Source organism: Pseudochaenichthys georgianus, chromosome 4, assembly GCF_902827115.2.
Source record: "Pseudochaenichthys georgianus chromosome 4, fPseGeo1.2, whole genome shotgun sequence".
NCBI lineage: Eukaryota > Metazoa > Chordata > Actinopteri > Perciformes > Channichthyidae > Pseudochaenichthys > Pseudochaenichthys georgianus.
Genome location: NC_047506.1, coordinates 5,256,226 through 5,282,713, shown reverse-complemented (window position 1 = coordinate 5,282,713; position 26,488 = coordinate 5,256,226). Strand labels below are relative to the sequence as shown.

At 39.8% G+C, this 26,488-nt stretch overlaps 2 protein-coding genes across 2 annotated transcripts; one reads left to right on the top strand and one right to left on the bottom strand.

Moving 5' to 3' along the window:
* The first annotated feature begins 4,308 nt into the window (after positions 1-4,308).
* Positions 4,309-9,037, top strand: LOC117445509 (fatty-acid amide hydrolase 1-like). Its single transcript, XM_071202972.1, has 8 exons — positions 4,309-4,431; positions 4,554-4,651; positions 4,857-4,956; positions 5,113-5,156; positions 5,261-5,300; positions 5,391-5,499; positions 8,659-8,805; positions 8,955-9,037. The coding sequence occupies exons 1-8, from the start codon at positions 4,378-4,380 to the stop codon at positions 9,035-9,037; spliced, it is 675 nt and encodes a 224-aa protein (XP_071059073.1). The 5' UTR covers positions 4,309-4,377.
* A 4,082-nt stretch (positions 9,038-13,119) lies between these two features.
* On the bottom strand, positions 13,120-23,016 carry uqcrh (ubiquinol-cytochrome c reductase hinge protein). The gene is made up of 4 exons (XM_034081333.2): positions 22,900-23,016; positions 22,584-22,619; positions 20,337-20,498; positions 13,120-13,340 (listed from the first exon to the last, which is right to left on the bottom strand). Exons 1-4 carry the CDS (start codon positions 22,942-22,944, stop codon positions 13,308-13,310), a joined length of 276 nt encoding a protein of 91 aa, XP_033937224.1. The 5' UTR covers positions 22,945-23,016; the 3' UTR covers positions 13,120-13,307.
* Between the last annotated feature and the right edge of the window lie 3,472 nt (positions 23,017-26,488).

Genomic DNA, 26,488 nt, shown 5'->3' with positions numbered 1-26,488 from the left:
GCTGCTAGCCACCTGTGCCCTGTACTACGAAGCCAGTTCAACAGACCCTGGATATGTTTGAGTAACAAAACAAACTAACAACAACAAACTAACAAACGAGATCTCGCTAAGCGGTCCTACGACGCTGGTTATCAACTCGGTAAATCAAGCCAGGGTTTCTCTCTCCAGCTGAGAGCGCGTTCACGTCTAAGACACGAGTGGATCTGACTTTAATTACATTTGTCTCGAGTGTTTCGTCAAACATAATGTGTTAAATAATACTTCTGCATCCAGTCTGTGACACTGTGAGTGTTGCACGGCCAGATGAGGCTGGAGAAGCTGACTCAGATAAGGAAATATATGATATATTATGATATTATATGATCGATGATTCTGATTGATGATGTAATATGAATGATAAGTTGCGACACGTCGGCATCTTCTCTGCATACGGCAGTTTAAACTGTATTCCTTTATCCTGTAATATGACTTGAGAGATTTAAACTCCGCACACTGAGTTGATATCTTCTATAGACGCCGGAGGCGGGCAGCGTTCAGGTAAAAGAAGTTATTTAGCCTTCTCAAACCTGAGCCTCACGCGCCGCCTATGGGGGATGTGCTAGTTACTTAACCGACCGGCCCATTCGGTACCGGCCCATCGGGATTCGTCCCGATGGCCAGTCGCCACTGCACCCAGCCCACGTAAACTGTCAACGGGGGGAGCCTCGCTGCGGGGAAGGACGGGAAGGTGGACCTAGTGTCCCGATCGGAGAGTGGGAATAATAATAATAATCCGTGCATTTTATCCATTAATTTCCCCCAACATTGTGGTTAAAAACCACACGTTTAATCCACGTTGGTGTACTACAACTACAAAAAGCATCGGTTTGTTTCTCATCAGGAAATGCAGACCGGCTCCAAACAAACGATTTTTTAATCATCATCCTCAATCATCATTTAATGTATCATATGTTCGCCGAATTGACATGAAAGCACTAATAAATGTAGTTTCATCCACTTGAGTTTATAACCACAAAAATAATCGATTTGTTTTTATATCACATCCGACGGGAAGGAAATTCAGCAGCTCTCACTCCCGATTTTTAATCCTAATGTAATCATCATCTTCACCACGATCATTTATGTTTATGTCGCCGAATTGACATGAAAGCACTGACAAATATGAATATACTGTAGTCAACTTCATTAAAACGTTATTAACGTGCCTAATCTCAGTAATTCACCATTTCTACGCATGACACAACACACTTTGTCCGTGTTTGGCTCTCGAAGCGTTCCCGCATTGACGTCACTTCCGGCTTCCCCCAAAACTTCAAAATGAGTCGAAGGAATTTTCCCGCGATGTTCGAAATTATTGATATTTAACGAAACGGTATCGCTTTTTCTTTTTTAAACTGACGGTTCGAGATTACTACCCAATATTTCATTGCACAACAGTTGTTGGGATGGTGTCACAGGCTCTTTAACTGCTGAATTCTTTATGTGTGAATCAAATGCAAAGACAATGGTAATTCAAAGCACATTTTGACAATGTTTTAGTACAGTACAGTCTCTTCTGTGCAGTATGCTGTTAGATAAAATGGACAGGAAAAATAGATGACAGTTTGTGTGTCAATAAAACCTTTTGGTAATTGAGGCATGAAAACGGGTCAGGGGTGAAAAAGGTGAGAAGGATATTATCCCTCTAGGGGGGTCTGGGGGCATGCTCCTCCGGAAGAACATTTTGAATATTCCATATTTTAAAGCATCAGTCTGATGCATTTGAGATGCATTTTTTTGCCAACCTGGGGAGAGCTGGAGAAACTTAACTTCAGCCATGAGTCAAAAATATTATGACCTCCTTACTAAGTATTATCAGGGATGCAAACTCATCAGGTATGGAAAAGGTGACAAGGACCCGAGCCCCCCGACCCCACGGAATATCGGCTTTAAAATTAGGAATAACAGAGGATTTTAGCAATCAAAACAACTAAAGCAGCAGTGTTAATAATAACAGAAATGGTAAAGAGTCACATCTAATAGAAATATATAAAAGCATTTATTTTAATTGTGTAGCAGTCAGTTTATAATTTTGGCAGCACTGTTGAGCATTTTGAAAATCTATTGTCATGCCTCTGTTTAAGGCTGAGTTTTCTATCTTTATGGCATCTGGTGTAAAGTAACTCAATTCATAAACTCAAGTACTTGGGTACAATTTTGAGATACTTGTACTTTATTTAAGTATTTCAATGTTTTGCTACTTTGTTCTTCTTCTCCTCTACAGTTCATAGGTAAATGGTGTACTTGTACTCCACTACATGTATTTAATACCTTTAGTTACTTCACAGATCTGGATGAATGATGTGAAATCTAATCAAGTGTTGAATCAGACTTTAGTTCCACCTGGAGTAAATCCACAAGCTACCCTGCAGAATACAAATTCATTCAAACTAGCTGCACCTTTACCAGCATTGAGAACACTTTCATGATCAATCATTATAAAACATATCATATATATTATTTGAAATGGACCAATCTGCACAACGACTACTTTTACTGTCGCTACTTTCACTATATTTTGAGTATTCCTATTCCTACACTCTGGTACTTCTACTTTTACTCAAGTACAAGACCTGAGTACTTCTGCTTTTACTCAAGTACAAGATCTGAGTATTTCTGCTTTTAATAAAGTACAAGATCTGAGTGCTTCTACTTTTACTCAAGTACAAGATCTATACTTATACCACCTCCGTTTATCGCCTATGAAAAAAAAACTATTAGAAAACGAAGGCTAAAGCTAACGTTAGCAGATAATGACAATGTATGCTAGCTAGCTAGCTCAACGATAATATTGCGACAGAAAAACTTTTCAGTGCACATCACGCTCTGCGCTCCGACAGGGAGCTCTGCTCTGAACACCTGAGCGGCCCGTTCTAACAGCTGTTCACCAGCGGTCCAGTCTGTGCCACAGTGACTCCGGACCGCACAGTTAATATTAACAAACGCACCGTAGCTAATGTGGCTGCTGAAGCTAGACCATCATCGCGGAGCAGCAGAGCCGACAGGCATGAGGCAGCGTCAGACCCACATTTGCGCAGCGTTGCGTTCACAATACATACAAAAAAAAAATCCTAAGGCCAGCAGGCCACTTGGCATGCCAGGCCATCGGGAAACCTCCCGGTGCTCCCGATGGCCAGCCCGGGCCTGCCTCAGGGTAGGGTCGTGCTGCCAGAACTACTAACGGCTCGATAAGTGAATGAAGAGTGTCTTTATTCCCATCCACATACAACCTTGATATGTTGGTTCCTTTAAAGTTTAAGAGGTTGGAAAACTCCCCGGACCAGTTTCTTTCAGGAACAATAAGGATTGGATCAGATCAGCAGGGAAAGTGCTCGCTATATTAATAATAATGAGTTCACCTATAATGTGCAGGGGAAACATAAAGCAATAACATCCATGGTTGTGTTCATCTTGATTCTAAAAAATCCTGGATCTGGCCCTCTGACTGCGAGCAAACGACTCTTTGTGGACACATTGACACTAACAAGAGGCCTTATTCTGCTTTTTGGGGTTTCCTATCCTGTAGGGTGTTATATAGGTTTCTGTGCATGTAAAAGGTCTGCTAAGGCTACAATCCCATAGTTCCCTTTAGATGGAGTTTCTCTCCACACACTCCCCCCCCCCCCCCCTGACTTTGTTTACTACCATACCTTAATGACATCACTATGTAACACTCATGCTTCTATTGGCCAGTGCTCCAACACATTTCACATAATAGGCTAAGGGGCGGGACATCTCTAAGCGGTTGACCAATCACAACAGAGCCGGCCAGCTAACCAATCAGAGCAGACTGGGCTGCAGCACAGGCAGTATGAACAAATAAAGAGCTTTGTGAGCATTAAAGCATGGAAATAAGTCACAGTAGAGGCACAACATACAGATAGGAATCTGAAAATAAGCACTCTACACTGTAGCTGTATAAATTACATTAAAATCTTTAAACCTTTCAACCTTTTTGAATCAAACTGTTCACCTTTCCTTTACCTAGAAACTGCTTTAGGCTACTTAAGTAAAGCTTTTAAATAAAGGAAAACTTACTTAAAGAAAATGCTTCCTACAAATATATATTAGTTACATTTCATTTTTTTAAATATACATTTATTCGAATTTTTAAAACAGTGGATACCAAAAGTATTTACAACAAACAAAAGTAATACCTACACATAATGAAAGAGAAGAGGAGAGAAAGAAGCATGTTGTGTTTGTATTGTTTCCACTCGGATGTCCCGCTATCGATTTGACAGAAAGAAAACCTTTTGTCCTCAGATTTACCAGAGCTCCAAACGTCTCCGGATCGGTTACCTAGAAAGCGACGGCTACACACAACCGTCTCCAAGCATGGCCCGCAGCGTCAGAGAGGTCAAAGCTCTGTTAGAGGCAGCAGGGCACACGGTAAGACTTCTCCACTCAGACACACGGACACTGTATGATCTACTGCCACATAACATATGTGATGTGAGCCCTATGTTGTTAATGCTGTTACCTTTTCCCCTGTCTGTCATTCGTGCCTGTAGTTGGTGCCCTACCGTCATCTGAATCTGGAATACGCTTTAGTTGAACTGGTTATAAGAGGTATTCTGGCAGACGGAGCCACCACTCTGCTCCAAAAACTGTGAGTTAGAATTACCTTGCAGATGGAAATTAGCTATAAAATATAATCTGGCATAATTCATATCTTTTCTTTTCTGAGATTAATTTGTATGCATGGTCCTTGTTGAAATAACTTAACCTGTCTAACTATACCAATGAGCCAAGTTACAATCCCTATGAAACAGATCATGTTGTGTGCTAATGAACCCTTATATTTTCTGTTTCAGAGAGGGCAGCCCTGTGGACCCTTGTCTCAAAGCACAGATTGTACCGTACGCTCTTCCTATATGGTTGAAGAAAACCTTCTCATTTCTGCTCAAGCCCTTTGTGAGTTCTCACCCTCTGACAAACATGCATACAGGCTAACATTATATCCTCAAGGTTGTTGAGTATAAAATTGGTTTAAATATTTATTTGGTAGATATTTCCTTAAACAGTTATTTTTTATTTGCACGGTTTTTATGTCTTGCTTTTGTTTTTCAGTTTACTCGGGCTTCCGTTGTTCTACAAGGTCTCTGTGGAGTTGGGTGAGAAAGTAACTTAGTTCGTCATCGGTTTGCACTTATGGTTTCGTTACATTGCATGTGACGGGCAAAAAACAAACACATTTTTTTGTCTGCCTTGTTTTTAGATCCATTCCAGATCTGTGGAAGCAGCATGCTGCAGTTGATGTACTGTTAGTTGTCGGCTAATAACGCTTTTGCATCTAGGAATGCAGAACATTAAGTTCTCATTGTTTTGCTCAATTGTGTTCTCATTAGGACTACATTCAGGAAACGATAGCAGAGTGGAGGAAATGCAACATAGACGCTCTGCTGTGCCCTGTGACCGGACCGGCCTACAACCACCTCTACTGCGGCAAGCTCACCAGTACGGCACTCAAACTACTTCTATACTTAAAGGGGACCTTTCATGCAAAATGCACTTTGTGATGTCTTTTATACATAAATATGTGTCTCCGGTGCGTCGGGGAACTCACGCAGCGTCAGTACCCAAATCTCTAAAAACGGGGCTACAACGGAGCTGATCCCGGGTTGCGTTCCAATAGTCCATTTAGCTTAGGAACCTTCCTAAAGGAGTGAAATTACCCGGAAGTCCCTCAGTGGCAGCCATGATAAGTGCCGTTCCAATTCTCCAAATTAAAGGAAAGGAGGTTTCAAACTTCCTTTATAACCTCCTTTAGCTTAGGAACCACTGGACCTCCCTTGACGAAAGGAGAGGAGAAAATGCTGCCCCACAATGCATTGCAGCCGCAGCATTTGCGTCACACAACAGTCGGCCGTTCACGGAAACAACCGATTATGACCAATTAAATAATATCATGAAAGTTACGGTGCTTATTAAGCTTTTTAAAACGTATGTGGTAAGTTGCCAAAGTGCTTTGTTTTGAACGTTCATCAGTATTATAATCAAAAAGAGAATATGAACGTTAGTTTTCACTGAAATTATCAAATAAAGTCAACATTTCAGTCTTTACTGAGCTGTGTGAGATGTTTGAATGGTGATATACACAGTGATAGATGTTAAGGACTAACGTTTATAATAAATACATTTGTATTGATTTTAAGATCTTTAGTTCATACAATCATACGTATTGGGATCATTGGTATTAATGTGGACCGGAGGGAGAGGGGGACGGGCATAAGTTTCACTTTCATTTTTTATTTCAATTCCAACTTTGGTCATGAAGAATATGTTTCTCTGTTGTCCACGTTCATAAAGCAAAGCAGCAGCATCAGAGCATGGTGCAGAGTCTCTAGATGAGTTTACAGTAGTCCCTCGTTCTTATTAAACATCCATGTTGTAGTCCGCTATAGAAAACTGTGGTTTCCATAGTTCCCCCACAGCAGCAGACGCACATTCATGACGTCCGCTGGCGCATCATAAACACGTCGGATAGTGAAAGTGCATTCAGATTCTCTAAAGTACCGCAGTCTCTTCTCCTAAGTCCTTTTGAATTCTCCTATCCACTATCCCTTAACCCCGTGACGTTTCACTCAGAGGTCAAGGAATAGGAGATAGGGTTTGAATTTAGGAGCTGATTTTTGGATTATTGGAACGCAACCCAGATTTCCATCCGCTGTGATGTCATGGACCAACAGAAAGTTGCTATCAGAAACAATGCCTGACAAGTTTTGGACGTAATCTCGTCTGTGTTTACATTAGCAAGCCTCGCTAACACTCAGAGCTAACCTGTACTGGAGAGCACATGTGTTTAAAAAGCAGGAAATAAAAAAAGGAACTTACCTTGTGATAAACCCGCAAGAGAAAAGGCATTTGGGCTCCATACTCAGAAATAATCCTTGACGTGGTTTAAACAGGATGGCGTATTATCACAACCGAATTTAACTTTATCTCCGGTAGAATTCTGATCAGGCATTAGCTCCGCCTCCTCTTCTTTTCTTTTTTTCAAGCTAAGGACCTAAAATCTGCGTTTCTCTAAAGCCCCTGTCACACTGTCCCGAAATTGACACCCGATGGACACACGATAAAGGAAATGTTCAAATTCGGCTGTGATCGTAGCAACATCGGGCCATTCGTGAGGGCATCTAAGCCATCGTATGACCGCCGGTGGAGTTTCTCAGGCTCCAGCAGCAACTTCGTGAGCGGCAACTTCGTAAGGCACTCGTGAGGGCATCTTGTCAAATCGTGTCATCTTCGTGTTATCATCGGTGCATTCACCCTCACTCTGATCGGGGCGAATGCCCGATGGCACCGATGATAACAAGATGCCCTCACGATGGCCTTACGAAGGGCAACATGGACACAGAAATTCAACATGAAAATGAACCTTCGCAAGGTCCTTCGGCAATTTTTTTGGCATGCCAAAGATTTTGCCACCACTCACGAAGTTGCTGCCGGAGCCTGAGAAACTCCACCAGCGATCATACGATGGCTTAAGATGCCTTCACGAATGGCCCGATGTTGCTACGATCACAGCCGAATTTGAACATTTCCTTTATCGTGTGTCCATCGGGTTGTTTTATTGCACAACAAAATCATGTAAACATATTATGTAAATAACCCAATTTGTGTTCTGTGAAACTAAAAAGGATATAATATATTATTTTGAAGGACAGTTGACAAGAAGTTGTTGTTGCTATGGAAACAACATTACAGAGAAAACGTAATATTTTCTACATATAAAGACGGATAAAGTAAAGAACAAATTCTGAAGATATCAGTACAGTTTCATAGTACTGTAACATAATTGTTTTTTGGTACTTTCATTGCAGTTGTATGTCTTAAATGTAATGTAAATGTTGCCTTCGTGTGTGGTTCGCGGCCATCTTCGTGCGAAATTCACAATTCCATATTCGTGTGTCCATCGGGTGGTCAATTTCGGGACAGTGTGACAGGGGCTTAACAGGGCTGCAAAAGAGGGGTTTGAGCAGTATGAGGCATGGCTACAATGGGTGATCTGTTTGGTATTTTGAAAAAAAAACTTCACAGACATGTTTTATATAGATATGGCCCTACAATATATTTTTCAAATATAGCATGATAGGTCCACTTTAAGTTCAATAAAACGTAACTTAATAAAACACTTAAAAAAATCAAATATTACACAGTACAGGAAAGGGATAATCCTGTAAAGCATAATAGGGCCTCTTTAAATATTGTTACCTTGCTAGGATAATTGATTTGTGGCATAATGATTGCCAAATCTCTACCGGTGGACCATATTTGAACCCAGTAAATATATGTAAATATACATATACAGGATGATTTAATGTCCGAGACAAAAAGGAGAAATATTATCTGTGTTAATTATTGAACTTTAAAACACTTCATAGGAAGGCTATATAAATAAAGGCTTATATGGTGTAATAGTATCCGTCCATTCATTCAAAGGTTTTTCCTCATATTTGTATCAATGATATTCAGTTTTGGCTGATACTTGATAGTAGAGAGGGCAATGCTGTTGTATTAGCAAAAGAGCTATCTCTCTGCAACAACAACAACAATAATATTACTTCCTCCTCTTCTTCTGTAACCTGGTGAATAACCTATTATCTGTCCTTCCAGGCGCTGCGTCTTACACGCTGCTTTTCAATCTCCTACAATTTCCTGCCGGAGTTGTTCCTGTTTCCACTGTGAATGCAGAGGATGAGGAGGAACTGAAGCACTATAAAAGGCGTTTATCAGGATCAGTGGGACAAGCTCTTCAAACAGGTAAGACACTCTGATGTGACTTACACAACAGTTGTTCCATACAGCACTTGTAAAAACCTTCAGTGTGAAGCCGTAGTTCTGCAGTTGGTCAGTAGATGGAGGCAGGAGACTTTAGTGGTTCTCTGACTGGATGGTGTGTTTGTGTTCAGGCAGTGTGTGGAGGCGAGGTCTGCCCGTGGGGTGCAGTGCGTCACTCTGCCGTGGCAGGACGAGCTGTGCCTGCGCCTCATGAAGGAGGTGGAGCAGCTGGTCAAACAGAGCAAAGCGTAAAGGAGGACACAGAAGAAGTATGAGGAAAAACACAATCAATGTTTGGGAGAAGGAAGTTGAGTATAAGAAGTGCTTTAATATTAGGAGTTTCACTGTTCTGCTATATAAGGATTAACTCAGGCATTTTCTGCTCATTGGCTTTTTTAGATCCATAATTAAGATTTGATAAATGTTAAAGGGGATATTCATGTTTACTGATTTGAAAACGGTACACCTTCTTTGTTTATCTGTTCGTTAACATTGTTTTTAATTTGTCTTGTTCCTAAAACAGGAACTTAGCTTTTACTGCTTTTAAATGTGGGTTTTCTCCGGGAGTGTTTCCTTGTACGATGTGAGGGTCTAAGGACAGAGGGTGTCGTATTGTCATACTGATATTCTGTACAAACTGTGAAGACCACTGAGACAAATGTAACATTTGTGATATTGGGCTATATAAATAAACATTGATTGATTGAAATGAACAGTGTTACTGACATCGACAGGCTTGATTATAGGGTGTTTCGGCAACATTCAGCATCCTGAACATTGAACATGAAACAGTGTTTTTTCAGTTGGCATAATGTTTAACATAATATTGCATGAGAATGAAATACATGCTGGAAAATAAATTGACCTCACAACAGCGTTATGCAAACAGTGCATAGCAACCACACACACAATGTTTTGTGAGTTAGGGTTTATAATGAATAATGTTGGCACCTAATTCATACAGTATGTGTCTTTTTTACAAGAATTGACAGATTTCTGTGATGTGATGACAAAAAATACAATAAAATGACTGATTTCTCACAAGTAAACCATTGCTATTATTGGTTTCCAAAAATAGAAATGTTGAAATGTGGTTTAGGCGGTGGTGGCGAAGTCGATAGGGAGTTGGCTTGGCAACTGGGAGTTCAAGTCACCAGTTCAAGTCCCGGCAAGACCAAGTGCTACCGAGGTGTCCCTGAGCAAGGCACCGTTCCCGACAATGCTCCCCGGGCAGATGGGGCTCATAGGCATAAAGCCCATCTAGGAGAAGGACACTCTGAACTAAGAACCAGGACTGAGAGGAGTTGCGCCCCCAGTCCTTAATCAGCATAGTAAAGCCAACCACAAAGAACAAAGTCATCCCAAAAATCCTATACGGAGAACCGGGATGACTGGTAGCGACGATGGAGGGCTCGTCTGAGGACGACCTAGAGAGAGAGGTTGGTACCAGACATCGATAATGCACTCTGTACAGGTAAGAAATAATCCTGCGTTCCTTCCTCTGCTCACCTGTCACATCACTTGTAATGGTTTCTTTTGGTGTACCAGTTATAAGTTGATATTTATAGTATTTAAATCCTGCACAGTTAACATGTGTTGATAAGGAGTGTTTAACAAAAGGAGCTTATAGAGTGCACCTTCATGGCATCTGTGGGGTTCACAAAACCTCTGTCCTTCTTCTTCCTCTCTTCCTCTCCATCACTGTGCCAGAGAGTGTGAGTGATTGTTGTCCCGATGCTTTTACAGGAAACAGAAAAGAGATAAAGGAGACTAATGACACATGGCGCCTCCATCTACAAGGCCGGCGCACCGTGTCGTCATATTGTGATTACCCCGTGCTATTGTAAATATGTGTTTCTGTTGGGTTTACATACATTTACATATGTTTTAAAACTCCTGGGATGGGAAACCATTAGGGACAATGTTGGCTTTTCCCATTACAATCGCCCACGTTTGCTCCGCAGTGTCATTGAATGGGAATGGCCGTGTGCGAGCGGCGGAGGAAGGAGGGTACATGAGGCGAGGAGGGGAGCTGGAATTGAGAGGTTATTCTTAGCATTATCTGTGGCACATAGAGAGAGAGTGTGTGGCTCCCGCTGTGCCACTCAGTCAGGGAGCATTAAGCTTTAAGAGGCAGCGAAGAGACTCAGGTCTTCAGAGGGAACTTGACATTGTTCATAAATCCCTCAGGATCTGAGACAGAGGCAATTACACCAGTGGCGTTTTCTCCTGAAAAAAAGCCAGGCTTCCCCTGTTTTTTCGGATTGTAGTTATAATTTTAATAAATAAATAAAAACACTTAGTTTAGTTTCGGAAATTCTTTGTTGTGTGTTGCTGCCGGTGTAGGTACCATGGCTGCAGTCGAATTGTCCAAAGATCAGCTCCTAAGTTTTAACCCTATCGTCTATTCCTTGACCTCTGAGTGAAACGTCACGGGGTTAAGGGACTTAGGAGAAGAGACTGCGGGGCTGAAGTCGAATAGTCCATTTAGCTTAGGAACCTTAGTTTTTACTGAAATGATCAAATAAAGTCAACATTTCAGTCTTCACTGAGCTGTGTGGGGTTTGTTCAACTTTTAAAAGATGTTTGAATGGTGATATACACAGTGATAGATGTTAAGGACTAACGTTTATAATAAATACATTTGTATTGATTTTAAGATCTTTTCATAGTTCATACAATCTTTGGGATCATTAGTATTAATGTGGACTGGAGGGAGAGGGAGACGAGCAGAAGTTTCACTTTCCTTTTTTATTTCAATTCCAACTTTGGTCATGAAGAATATGTTTCTCTGTTGTCCACGTTCATAAAGCAAAGCAGCAGCATCAGAGCACGGTGCAGAGTCTCTAGATGACTTTACAGTAGTCCCTCCTTCTTATTAAACATCCATGTTGTAGTCCGCTGTATAGAAAACTGTGGTTTCCATAGTTTCCCCACAGCAGCAGACGCACACAAAGACGTCCGCTGGCGCATCATAAACACGTCGGATAGTGAAAGTGCATTCGGATTCTCTAAAGTACCGCAGTCTCTTCTCCTAAGTCCTTTTGAATTCTCCTATCCACTATCCCTTAACCCCGTGACGTTTCACTCAGAGGTCAAGGAATAGACGATAGGGTTAGAACTTAGGAGCTGATTTTTAAACTATCCGACTGCAGCCCGGTACTTTAGAGAATCCGAATGCACTTTCACTATCCGACGTGTTTATGATGCGCCAGCGGACGTCATGAATGTGCGTCTGCTGCTGTGGGGGAACTATGGAAACCACAGTTTTCTATAGCGGACTACAACATGGATGTTTAATAAGAACGAGGGACTACTGTGAACTCATCTAGAGACTCTGCACCGTGCTCTGATGCTGCTGCTTTGCTTTATGAACGTGGACAACAGAGAAACATATTCTTCATGACCAAGTTGGAATTGAAATAAAAAAGGAAAGTGAAACTTATGCTCATCACCCTCTCCCTCCGGTCCACATTAATACCAATGATCCCAATACGTATGATTGTATGAACTAAAGATCTTAAAATAAATACAAATGTATTTATTATAAACGTTAGTCCTTAACATCTATCACTGTGTATATCACCATTCAAACATCTTTTAAAAGTTGAACAAACCCCACACAGCTCAGTAAAGACTGTGAAATGTTGACTTTATTTGATAATTTCAGTAAAAACTAACGTTCATATTTCTCTTTTTGATTATAATACTGATGAACGTTCAGAACAAAGCACTTTGGCAACTTACCACCTATGTTTTAAAATACTTAATAAGCACCGTAACTTTCATGATATTATTTCTCGGTCATAATCGGTTGTTTCCGTGAACGGCCGACTGTTGAGTGACAGCAAATGCTGCGGCTGCAAGGCATTGTGGGGCAGCATTTTCTCCTCTCCTTTCGGTTAGGGAGGTCCAGTGGTTCCTAAGCTAAAGGAGGTTATAAAGGAAGTTTGAAACCTCCTTTCCTATCATTCTCATCATTCTAGAGAATTCGAACGGCACTTATCATGGCTGCCACTGAGGGACTTCCGGGTCATTTCACTCCTTTAGGAAGGTTCCTAAGCTAAATGGACTATTCGAATTCAGCCCATATCTGCTCGAGTGTATTTCCGTGTTGGAGTTACATAATTGTTTCTTTACTCCCTCTTCTGTCTAGGCTCTAAGCCAATAGTGATGTGTGCAGAAGACGATAAAAGCACATTTATGGCTTAATATTTTACAGATTACTTTGATTTAGCTTTAAAAGAATAAATTATCCAAAGCTTAGTGTTATATGACAAACCTTTGACACCGAGATAAGGTTTTCACGTCGTCCACTTTATTGACATTTTGACTCAGACTACCTTGTTAAATATCCTGTTTATTCACAAAAGCAGATACATTATAGTTTACATTTTAATTTTCAACATACAGCAGATCCACATATGGATATTTTAAAACCATGTTCTCTTCACAATACAATAATTGAACAGTCAGGTAGGACTTCATTTCACCGAGTGGAACAGTTTGTGTGACACCTAAAGAGGACATGAGGGAATTCATTAATATAAAAATACAACATACAGTTAAAAGCAGAAAAAAGTGCAATTAATGTTGCAAGTTAAACACAATTTTGCTTTAAAATGACAGCTAGTAACATATGGCACACATTTCCCATCTTGGGATCCATAAAGGCTTTTCTTATGTGTCTATGTTGGTGTTGGACATGGAGCTGCTGTGATGCAAGTCACATTTCAGACTTGATCTGACCAATAAAGTATTATCGTATCGTATTATCTTATTTCAGCATTACTTAAAGAGCCTGTGACACGGTTTTCCCCCATCATCCAAACCCATCAATTTGAGTACATATTGTCCCCTTGAAAACCGTTACTGAACTGATTTTGGATATTTGTACTTTGATAACCATTAATCTGCCTTCAATGTTGACAATTTTCTGGATCTTCTCGCGGATTCTTCAAGTCTCGCCAAATGATGGGTGACGTCATTGCGGGCACAGCGCTCCAGCTGCACCGTCCAGGATCCCAGCATCTGCAGCAAGCTCAGACAGCGATGACAGGTTAATGTTGAACGTGTCTGAGAGCTCATATGAGGCTGAAGGATCGGTTTATGTTGTATCTTCTAAGTTTAGGAATGAGGTGCGTCAATATGGGTGATCATATGGTCATGTAGCCAGTGGTGGACTGGGACTAAAAATCATCCCGGGACTCTCGACCGGCCCACTTCGGTACCGCTAGTAAATTGTCAACGGGGGGAGCGGGGGATGTAAAATACAAATATAATGTATAATGTCTGTGTCTTTGACATTAGCGCTGCTAGCCACCTGTGCCCTGTACTACGAAGCCAGTTCAACAGACCCTGGATATGTTTGAGTAACAAACAAACTAACAACAACAAACTAACAAACGAGATCTCGCTAAGCGGTCCTACGACGCTGGTTATCAACTCGGTAAATCAAGCCAGGGTTTCTCTCTCCAGCTGAGAGCGCGTTCACGTCTAAGACACGAGTGGATCTGACTTTAATTACATTTGTCTCGAGTGTTTCGTCAACATAATGTGTTAAATAATACTTCTGCATCCAGTCTGTGACACTGTGAGTGTTGCACGGCCAGATGAGGCTGGAGAAGCTGACTCAGATAAGGAAATATATGATATATTATGATATTATATGATCGATGATCTGATTGATGATGTAATATGAATGATAAGTGCGACACGTCGGCATCTTCTCTGCATACGGCAGTTTAAACTGTATTTCCTTTATCCTGTAATATGACTTGAGAGATTTAAACTCCGCACACTGAGTTGATCTCTTCTATAGACGCCGGAGGCGGGCAGCGTCAGGTAAAATAAGTTATTTAGCCTTCTCAAACCTGAGCCTCACGCGCCGCCTATGGGGGATGTGCTAGTTACTTAACCGACCGGCCCATTTCGGTACCGGCCCATCGGGATTCGTCCCGATGGCCAGTCCGCCACTGCACCCAGCCCACGTAAACTGTCAACGGGGGGAGCCTCGCTGCGGGGAAACGGTGGACCTAGTGTCCCGATCGGAGTGGGAATAATAATAATAATCCGTGCATTTTATCCATTAATTTCCCCAACATTGTGGTAAAAAACCACACGTTTAATCCACGTTGGTGTACTACAACTACAAAAAGCATCGGTTTGTTTTCTCATCAGGAAATGCAGACCGGCTCAAACAAACGATTTTTAATCATCATCCTCAATCATCATTTAATGTATCATATGTTCGCCGAATTGACATGAAAGCACTAATAAATGTAGTTTCATCCACTTGAGTTTATAACCACAAAAATAATCGATTTGTTTTTATATCACATCCGACGGGAGGAAATTCAGCAGCTCTCACTCCCGATTTTTAATCCTAATGTAATCATCATCTTCACCACGATCATTTATGTTTATGTCGCCGAATTGACATGAAAGCACTGACAAATATGAATATACTGTAGTCAACTTCATTAAAACGTTATTAACGTGCCTAATCTCAGTAATTCACCATTTCTACGCATGACACAACACACTTTGTCCGTGTTTGGCTCTCGAAGCGTTCCCGCATTGACGTCACTTCCGGCTTCCCCCAAAACTTCAAAATGAGTCGAAGGAATTTCCCCGCGATGTTCGAAATTATTGATATTTAACGAAACGGTATCGCTTTTTCTTTTTTAAACTGACGGTTCGAGATTACTAGTAGCCCAATATTTCATTGCACAACAGTTGTTGGGATGGTGTCACAGGCTCTTTAACTGCTGAATTCTTTATGTGTGAATCAAATGCAAAGACAATGGTAATTCAAAGCACATTTTGACAATGTTTTAGTACAGTACAGTCTCTTCTGTGCAGTATGCTGTTAGATAAAATGGACAGGAAAAATAGATGACAGTTTGTGTGTCAATAAAACCTTTTGGTAATTGAGGCATGAAAACGGGTCAGGGGTGAAAAAGGTGAGAAGGATATTATCCCTCTAGGGGGGTCTGGGGGCATGCTCCTCCGGAAGAACATTTTGAATATTCCATATTTTAAAGCATCAGTCTGATGCATTTTGAGATGCATTTTTTTGCCAACCTGGGGAGAGCTGGAGAAACTTAACTTCAGCCATGAGTCAAAAATATTATGACCTCCTTACTAAGTATTATCAGGGATGCAAACTCATCAGGTATGGAAAAGGTGACAAGGACCCGAGCCCCCCGACCCCACGGAATATCGGCTTTAAAATTAGGAATAACAGAGGATTTTAGCAATCAAAACAACTAAAGCAGCAGTGTTAATAATAACAGAAATGGTAAAGAGTCACATCTAATAGAAATATATAAAAGCATTTATTTTAATTGTGTAGCAGTCAGTTTATAATTTTGGCAGCACTGTTGAGCATTTTGAAAATCTATTGTCATGCCTCTGTTTAAGGCTGAGTCTTTCTATCTTTATGGCATCTGGTGTAAAGTAACTCAATTCATAAACTCAAGTACTTGGGTACAATTTTGAGATACTTGTACTTTATTTAAGTATTTCAATGTTTTGCTACTTTGTTCTTCTTCTCCTCTACAGTTCATAGGTAAATGGTGTACTTGTACTCCACTACATGTATTTAATACCTTTAGTTACTTCACAGATCTGGATGAATGATGTGAAATCTAATCAAGTGTTGAATCAGACTTTAGTTCCACCTGGAGTAAATCCACAAGCTACCCTGCAGAATACAAATTCATTCAAACTAGCTGCACCTTTACCAGCATTGAGAACACTTTCATGATCAATCATTATAAAACATATCATATATATTATTTTGAAATGGACCAATCTGCACAACGACTACTTTTACTGTCGCTACTTTCACTATATTTTGAGTATTCCTATTCCTACACTCTGGTACTTCTACTTTTACTCAAGTACAAGACCTGAGTACTTCTGCTTTTACTCAAGTACAAGATCTGAGTATTTCTGCTTTTAATAAAGTACAAGATCTGAGTGCTTCTACTTTTACTCAAGTACAAGATCTATACTTATACCACCTCCGTTTATCGCCTATGAAAAAAAAACTATTAGAAAACGAAGGCTAAAGCTAACGTTAGCAGATAATGACAATGTATGCTAGCTAGCTAGCTCAACGATAATATTGCGACAGAAAAACTTTTCAGTGCACATCACGCTCTGCGCTCCGACAGGGAGCTCTGCTCTGAACACCTGAGCGGCCCGTTCTAACAGCTGTTCACCAGCGGTCCAGTCTGTGCCACAGTGACTCCGGACCGCACAGTTAATATTAACAAACGCACCCGTAGCTAATGTGGCTGCTGAAGCTAGACCATCATCGCGGAGCAGCAGAGCCGACAGGCAGGAAGACTCGAGCACACAGCTCGCGCTGCATTATAATATATAAAAAAAGAACACCATGCGTGTCATGATGGCACATAACAGCTCGCGGCCGCAGATTACTCCGGGTCCCAGACCCCCCCCCCCATACCCCTAAAATATTTTTATTGCAGATCTACATGAATCACACAAACGACCTATTTTGGATTCAAAACGGCGAATTTCGCCGAAAGGTGAGTGATTCTCATGCCTGGTAATTAGATGTAAAGGTGCTTATAGTTGCAGCATGTGCCCACCAGGTACATTATTGTGAAAAGCCAGCTATGAGCAGTAAAGCTATACTTGTAACTCTTTAGGGAAGACAATTCATTCTTTCTACAATATAAGAGCACAATGTTTTCTTAAGAAGGAAAGCTATATACAATCCTGTAATGCTTTTTGAAACAACGTAGCAGGAGAGACTTTACTGAAAAACATTCAAGTTTGTATCATGGGACACTTGCTTGAGTATTTTGTAAAACACATTCCTCAAATGTGATATGTGAATCACACACACACACACACACACACACACACACACACACACACACACACACACACACACACACACACACACACACACACACACACACACACACACACACACACACACACACACACACACACACACACACACACACACACACACACACACACACACACACACACACACACACACACCACTTCAGGGGACATTACATTGACTTACATGCAGTTCCTGGAGACTTATCCTAACCTTAACCACAACCAACACTTGCCTAACCCTAACCCTAATCCTAATCCTAATCCTAACCAAATCTTCACCCTAAAATTAATGATTCCCCTCATGGGGACCTCCAATTTGTCCCCATAAGGGAGGCGAGTCCCCACACGTGACTATGTAAACAGATTTAGGTCCCCACAAGTATAGTAATGCTAGGACACACACACACACACACACACACACACACACACACACACACACACACACACACACACACACACACACACACACACACACACACACACACACACACACACACACACACACACACACACACACACACACACACACACACACACACACACACACACACACACACACACACACACACACACACACACACACCATGACAGTTGCTGCAGCATTTGAAAACCTTTGATCACATACAGTACCAGTCAAGAGTTTGGACACACCTTCTCATTCGAAGGTTTTTATTTATTTCGATTATTTTTTACATTGTAGATTAATACTTAATAATTAATGTAGATGAAGACATCAAAACTATGAAAAAACAAAATATGGAATGATGTGGTAAACATAAAGGTGTTAAACAAACCAGTATATGATTTATATTTGTCAGAGCAGCCTGTAACCTTGGGCTGCAGTGCTCTGTGTTGTGTCTCCCTGCTCCTGCCTGTTGGCGTCAGCTGATAGGTGTTATCGTGCTTTATCTTGTTGTGCACAATGTTGATTATTCTTTCGGAACTAGCTAAATACATGGGTAAAGGTTCTACTTGAGCCCAATTTGAATACCATAAAGAAAGTATTAAAGCCAGTTCAAGCTAAATGTGTTTAATTAGTGTACAGTTGTTTTGATTTATTTTATTTGAGTTAAACATATTTCAAAACGCGAAGTGTAATAACTGCAGTTTGCCTCCCTGTCAGAATGACAAAGATTCTCAGTGAAGCTCAAGCCCATGTCTCACTACATTGTAAGTACAACTTATTAAAAAGATCAGTTCAATGCAACTAATGTCATCTTAGTGTTATTGCATGATGTTAAAATTGGTTTGCCATGAATTTAGTGATGGATTGTAAACATTTGAAATGTAGCATTTAAGTGTTTCTCAGTTACAAGGTTGTTGTTTTAATAAATCAGACTCCGATGGTGCAGCGCTGTACTGTACCTCTTTATATAGGCTTTTTGTCCCTAACAAATAGTTTTTGGGCTGATCAGGGGGTACTTGGCTGAAAAGAAAATTCGAAGGGAGTACATTATTGAAAAAGGTTTGAGAAACACTGGATTATGGGTAATGCTGCAATGATCTGTTTGGTATTTGGAGCCAAACACTTCAGAGACATGTTTTGTATATATCTGAGACCTATAATATATTGATGAAAAACAGTACAATAGACCTTTAACTTTAACACACACACACAGTACTTAGCCGTTTTACATTTACTGGCAGGCCGCATACAACTTCACGGCGTATACTGCCCGTACATAAGGCATCTGTTCATCTTCCTCAGACATGATGGAGTTGACTGAAGTTGTGTTTTTTGTGCTCATCATGTTATCCTGATTTATTTCAGCCAACTAGGGATTTGACACAGATGCGGAGCCACCAGTCGAATGCAATAGCAATGCTAGTTCAGAATCGAAGGCGGTTAAGAAGCCTTAAGAAAAGGATTGGACGATGGAATGCACGCGCTATGGCCATGTTTCGCCGTAGGATGGCTGAGGACGATGAGCGTTTTCACGCCCTAAGAACAGCAATGGTAAGTTCAGTAAATCACAATTATTCATACTATCTAATGTAGGATTTGTGGAGTTATGTAGAGCTAATGTAGGATTGTTTTTGTGCCTTTGTATGTGTTCCAGATATGCGAATACTACGGAACGCGTCGTGTCCCACGCTCTCTCTACCTGGGGGTGAGAAGGTTTGCGCGAACTAGGGACTAGGCCCAGATCCTTTTTGGTGTGAAACCAAATCCCCCCCCTATCGGCTTAGTTCGGGGGGAAAAGTACTCCGGTGTGAAAGCGCCTATTAACACCTCTTGTTGTTAAATAGCAACGATGTGCAATATGTGGCGTGCAATATATACACCGTTAAAAACTGTGCAATATATACCTGGCTGCTAAATCCTCAGAACTGTTACACGGTGTGTATTTTTGTAAAATGTGTAACTTTTTTTATGCATGCTTTGGCTCTTTTCTGCTGTAACAATGTACATTTCCCCCCTGTGGGACTAATACAGATATTGATAGGTACTGATTCTGATTAGTGGCTGATCTGAATGACAGAGCTTAACAGGGGCCTATTTTAATGGAGCTTTGGTGCCCCCTGCTGACATTATTAATGTATGCCAAGTTATTGCATGACTAATAAAAAGCACCTCCTGAACCTTGGATTCCTGGTGTTGTATTTTGTTATAAACTTACACAGTGGTCCCGAGCATGCAGGAAGTCAAACAGCTCCTCGGTGCAATCCTCCGCCGTGGAGGACCGGGAGCCCACCCTGGTCTCACAGTCCTCCAGACGCTCCTGAGTGTGGACGCAGTGCTCCGTCTCTGCACACTTCAGCCGCATTGTTTCAAGAGGGTCCTGAAACAGAATACTCAGAAATAAGAATATGTACCTCGAGTAGTGCCCTTCAAAGGACAGGAATTCAGTCGATGATCAGTTTTACACTAGAGCTAAAACGGTTTGTGGAGAGAGTTTACAATGGTGTGACAAGGGCAGCATCAGTGTCAAGGCGAGTTTATTTATATAGCACCTTTCAGCACACGGCAACCCAAAGTGCTTTACAAAATAAAATAAAAGACATTTAAGAATAAATACAGTAGAAGCACATTATAAAATGGCATTTAAAAAAAAACAGGCATTTAAAAAGCAAAGATGATAAAATAAACACAACAGGTACAAAATACATGAATAAAAGCCATACTGCAGTGTGAATAGGAACACCTCACTCAAATGCAGCGTCAAAAAGATACGTTTTTAGTCTTGATTTTAAAATATTAACAGTTGCAGCGGACCTGCACGATTCAGGGAGTTTGTTCCAGATAGTCGGGGCATAAAAACTAAACGCTGCTTCGCCATGTTTAGTTCTGACTCTTGTAACAGAGAGCAGACCCGTCCCAGAAGACCTGAGACTCCTGGAAGGTTCATACTTCTGCTGGAGATCGTTAATATAATTTGGTCCTAAACCATTCAGTGCTTTATAAACCAGCAATAGTACTTTAAAATACATTATTTGGTAGACTGGAAGCCAGTGTAAAGACTTCAGAACTGGACTGATGTGATCCACTATTTTAGTGTTGGTGAGGACTCGAGCAGCGGCGCTCTGAATCAGCTGCAGCTTTTTAATGAGACCGGTGAAGACACAGCAGCGCTTTGACAGCTTCATCCACATGTCATATCGCTGTAATAATAAACGTGTAGGTGATTTAAATGTTTAAATATAGCCATGGTGGAACTAATTGAATGACAGTTGTCTCCAGAGACCCACCCATTCATTGTTGTCCTCTGTGGTGCACATTGGTTTTTGGTCCATTACTTTGAGGTTATACGCCACAGCATTAACTCCAATTGTACTCTACAGAGGACATCCTGGGCTTTTCAAACATATGACATATGTGGGGGTGTGGCTTTGAAAAAGATAATTGCATTGTATTTCAAAATGGCGTCCATCAACACAAGCACTATTTATAGAAAGAGAAATGGTAAGTTTGTAATTTTGTAATTACCAGTGTTGTGAGGTCAATATATTTTTAATTAATTATAGTAAGGGAACATCTTAGGAGTTAGTGTAATGAGTTTCAGAGCAGTGTAATCATGATTTGACCTAAAACTAAATGTGTTTATGAATATCCTCTGAGGAGGACATGGGGATTTGCTAACTTTTTATTTCCCCCATTTTACACGACACAAATGGAGTCCACTGTGGGCCAAAACTAACACGTAGGTTTCTGTAGGGTTCATGGCAGACGGATGCAGTGGGGAAACATACATCAAGTGCCTCAAGTGTCAGATGTATCTCTGCACAAAAAAGGATGGAGTACTACAAAAGAGGGCTCAGTATGTGTTGCATTGAGTTGTTGTGCTCTAATGTTGTCCAAATGTACTTGTATGTTAATGTTGTTTGTATACTATGCTTCGCATAATTAACACCCGATGCCCTCTACAAAGGACACACAATAAAACAAAAATAAAAATATATATGTTTTAGTTTGTGTTAGTCATTATGTTAATACTACCGTAAAGACTTGTGTGAAAAAAAAAGGAGATTTGAAACCTTTTTCTTTCTGGGTCTCAAGAGGATATTGTGATCTGTCCCTTATTGGGAAAGTGTTTGATCCATGTTGGTATAGTGTGAAACCGAAAGGGTTGAATGATTCTTGTTTTATCAGAAAAGGGGGGGTGGCACAGGACAAGTCCTGATGTGACCCGGTGTCTGTTTATTGTTAGTCATGTAAGAGGGAGAACAGGAGCTCTCAACATTGTCCACAGCTTGAACACTTTTTTCTTTAAACACACCTTTGTCAATGAGTTCTTGTTTTTACCCTTACTCCTTCCAAATTAATGATCAACTATATCAAGTCAAACGAAAAGGATGCAAGACATGTGATAAAAGGCTTGTGCTGATCTTTATACAGAGAGCAGCTATAATGTATTTTGACAACATACCACCATGTCTTCCTCCTCTTCTTCTTCTTCTTCCTCCTGAAACAGACATAATGACCAAATCAATCACATAACTCACTTCCAGCCTTCAGACAATTATTAACAGTAATGTTATCATGAACTACACTTTCATCAACCACTAACTACAACGATTCTGCTGCATTAATAATAAGAATATTCATGTTTCTGGACGAGGATTGAATGTTAAAGTTCGCTAATGCTAAGTGTTGATACAGCTTAGTTAGCCTGCTTGCTAATATTACCAGACGTTTCTAACATGGCATGGCAGAGCTGTGTTAATTCTGTCAAATGTACTAACATCCTCGGGCTCTCCGTTCATGATTATCTTCTCCTCAAAAACCATGGTTTATGTTGTTGTCCTTAAATGACCGGCTGTCAGAGTTACAGAGGACACAGCAGGTCACACGAGCAGAGCGGTTACCTGACAAATTAGCCGAAATTAGCCACACAGTTTCCGGTTGTCGGATTTTCAAAATACATTTCCTGTAATAATCCATAAACTTGGTTTCCGTCGTGTTCAGAGGAGGGAGAAGTACTCAGATCTTGTACTTAGGTAAAAGTAGAAGTACCAGAGTGTAGGAATACTCTGTTACAAGTAAAGGTACCTTCCTACACTGAGCTTGCTGAGGAGCTCAAGCTCTCACTTATATGGAGGACGGAACATGACGTATAAATAAATAAATGTATGAATAAAAACATGAATACATAAATAAATAAGGCAATAAATAAATAAATGAATAAATACAGGAATAAATAAATAGACGAATAAATAAATAAATACATCAAATAATAAATAAATATGGAAACAAATAAATGAATGTATAAATAAATTCATAAAGTTGAGAATAAAACAGAACACACATTATTATATATCTTTAATATATTTGGCCGGCTCAGTCAGTAGGGGCTTGGACTGTGAGCCGTAGGGTCGCCGGTTCAAGTCCCCGACCAGACCTAAATATGGAGTGTGGACTGGTACTTGGAGAGGTCCCAGTTCACCTCCTGCCCTTCCGTGGTGCCCTTGAGCAAGGCACCAGACAACCACCCCACTCCCATTGCTCCCCGGGCGCTGTACAATAGCTGCCCACTGCTCCTAGTACTAGACTCCTGGTACTATGGGTTAAATGCAGAGAACAAATGTCACTGTGTGTGCTGTGTGCTCTGCATGTGAGACCATTAAAGAGGGTTTCATCCCTCCAATTCTATTCTATTTTCTATATTTCTACATTTAAGTTCACTTACATCTGTTTAAGGTATAAAGGCTTTTGCATCAAGGTTTTTTTTTTTTTTAAAAGTGTATTTAATTCATATTTTCATTAACTGTTTTTTTTTTTTTAGTAAAAACCTTTTTTTAATATTAAATATCTTATCGTTTTTTTAAGTTCGTTTTTATGATTGTATTATCTATTATATTATTATTTATTTATTTCATTATAATCATTATTATAATTATAATTGCATTTGTTTAATGTCATGCATTTGTCTCCCTGTTATTATTTTTTGAATTATTATTTGATTGTTTTTGTATATAATAATAATACTAATATATTTGATTTATATAGCACACTTTAAAAACAGCGTCATCTCAAGGTGCTTCACAAAGCTATAAGGAGAACATAATGAAACAAATAAAATAAAAAGATATCTAAGGAGCATATTGAATAAAACATGGTAATATAAAAAATAAAAATGTTAAAATAAAAATAACTAAATAAAGTAAAGGACAGTATATGTTTAATTTTATTTATTGTGTTTTTTTATCATAATTGTTTTATTATAATCATTTTTAATGAATGTGTTATTATTATTTTGTATGTATTTATTACACATTTGTATTTTCTTTTTTAACTATAAGTTTTTGTATTAGTTTATTTTTAATGTTTTGATTATTATTTATTTATATATTATTAATATGTTATCAGTATTAATCATTTATGGGCGTTTGGTTGAATGAATTCTTAATTTCTTTATACAACAAGACATTTCTCCAACCCACATTCCCACCAAATTACTGTGTTGATGGTGGATGGGGATTTGATGTGTTTTATTTTGAAGTCACAAACGTCTGCCAGACAAACGTGGATTGTGAACTTCCTCTTGACCAAAATTATGCTCATTCCTGCCATCGCGTGGTAAGAAGAGTAGGCTACTGCTTCGAAGTCAGGGACACCACAGACACCACTGTCCAGAAACCGTCCCCTAAAGCTGGGCATACACTGAACGATTTTATAAAATGTTGTAAATTCCATATTATAATTGTACGAGTAAGTGACTTGCAAGAAGAGAAAGATTGTTGTCCCAGCTTTGTTGGAACAGTTTTGTGGCAGCCAGGTGTTCTCCTGTTGTTGGAAACACTGTTGTTCAACACAACACAACACGTACATATTTAACCTGTTTAGCCCTGAGCCTGTTTTTCAGGTCTCAGGCTCGAAAATGACATTCCAAGAACAAAATAATTAGAGTTTGGTTCCAAAACGCTATAAATCCATGTTGATTAATTTGAGTAAAAATGTATTTTCTTTACCAAGAAAAGTGGCAAGTGAAAACCACTATTTTCTGTTTCAAACTTTCACATAGCATCTTGAGGTTATAATAACATTACAAATTAAAATCCAGAATTAGATTTTCAAAGATTTATTTTAAAAACTGATAATTTTTTCCCCAAAATGCAATAAATCCATGACACGTTTTTTCCCCTCCAAAATGCAATAGATCAATTTTATTTTTCATATTGAAACTGTGCAAAAATACACAACAGTAAGTCAGTTGATACATATGAAAATCTCTGAACTTGGTCAATACTAAACTTATATATGGGCACTGGGCCAAAAATACATCAATCTTCGCTCCCAAAATGTATTTAACGGGTCATCTTGTTAATACACATTCATTACAACAATAAAACATTACATGTGAGGAAAATGTATCATGAACAAGAACAACAATATCACATTAGACCACAGAAATTTCAAAATCACATTCATCTTTGCCATGTTACATTCATATTAGTGCTGTACGTTGTACGATTGTCTTGTGCATACTATAAATCCATTGCATTCATATAACTATATCTGTGTAAAGAACTGTAAAGAAGATTGAAAACTGATTTGCACAAGTCTTGTGCACAGGGGCGGCGCCAGGGGGAGCTAGGGGGTGCCGAAGCACCCCCCACGATTGCCAAAGCACCCCCTAAGCACCCCCAAGAAATATGTTTTTTTTTTCCCCGAAAATTATTATTATTTTTATTAAATTAAATCAGAAAAAATATTGATTACATCAATGCAAATGTGAAACAAATAAATGTTTGACCAAAAACATAAAGCCAACACAGGTGATATGAATAGGCCAGTTCACATGTGCGGTGTTATGCATGGCTGTGTTATGCATGGCTGCTGCACCTCGCGGGAGTGTGCACAGCGTAAAGCCAAAACTCACAGACATTTCAATGATTTGTACGGCACAGTTAGGTTTGGAAACGGTATGATGTCCTTTTTGGAGGCCGGGGTAGACATTAAGGGTACATTTCCACTGGCCCGGAGCATTCGTTCAAACAAATCTACTAATAATGAAGGAAATAAACACATTTGTTGCAATAGTCATTTATGCACAAACTACATTACAAACTACTTGTACTACAACATTTGAATCATCAGTTCTTCCTCATTTCCCTCATTGTTCATATTTGGTTTATTAAAATAATTATATTGTGTTCATTGTTAAAAGAAAAAAAGGAGGGTGACTTTTCTGCTATGGTATTATTATTTGTATAATGCGCTTTCTGTCTTCCTGTCATTAATGTAATGCCCTAGTAATAGATTAGATTAGAACCTTCATTATCCTAAACTGCTGGGACATTTCCCGATAGCGAATAGCTTTTATATATGTTC

Bases quoted from the DNA above. Each gene is read 5' to 3' on its own strand.
- LOC117445509 (XM_071202972.1), top strand. From the start codon at position 4,378: ATGGCCCGCAGCGTCAGAGAGGTCAAAGCTCTGTTAGAGGCAGCAGGG. The intron at 5,157-5,260 runs GTGAGAAAGTAA...CCTTGTTTTTAG, and splicing joins CAAGGTCTCTGTGGAGTTGG to ATCCATTCCAGATCTGTGGA. The intron at 5,500-8,658 runs GTACGGCACTCA...CTGTCCTTCCAG, and splicing joins CTACTGCGGCAAGCTCACCA to GCGCTGCGTCTTACACGCTG.
- uqcrh (XM_034081333.2), bottom strand. From the start codon at position 22,944: ATGGTTTTTGAGGAGAAGATAATCATGAACGGAGAGCCCGAGGAT. The intron at 22,620-22,899 runs GTTAGTACATTT...TGTCTGTTTCAG, and splicing joins TGAACGGAGAGCCCGAGGAT to GAGGAAGAAGAAGAAGAAGA. The intron at 13,341-20,336 runs GTAAGTTTATAA...TGTCCTCTTTAG, and splicing joins TGCATGCTCGGGACCACTGT to GTGTCACACAAACTGTTCCA.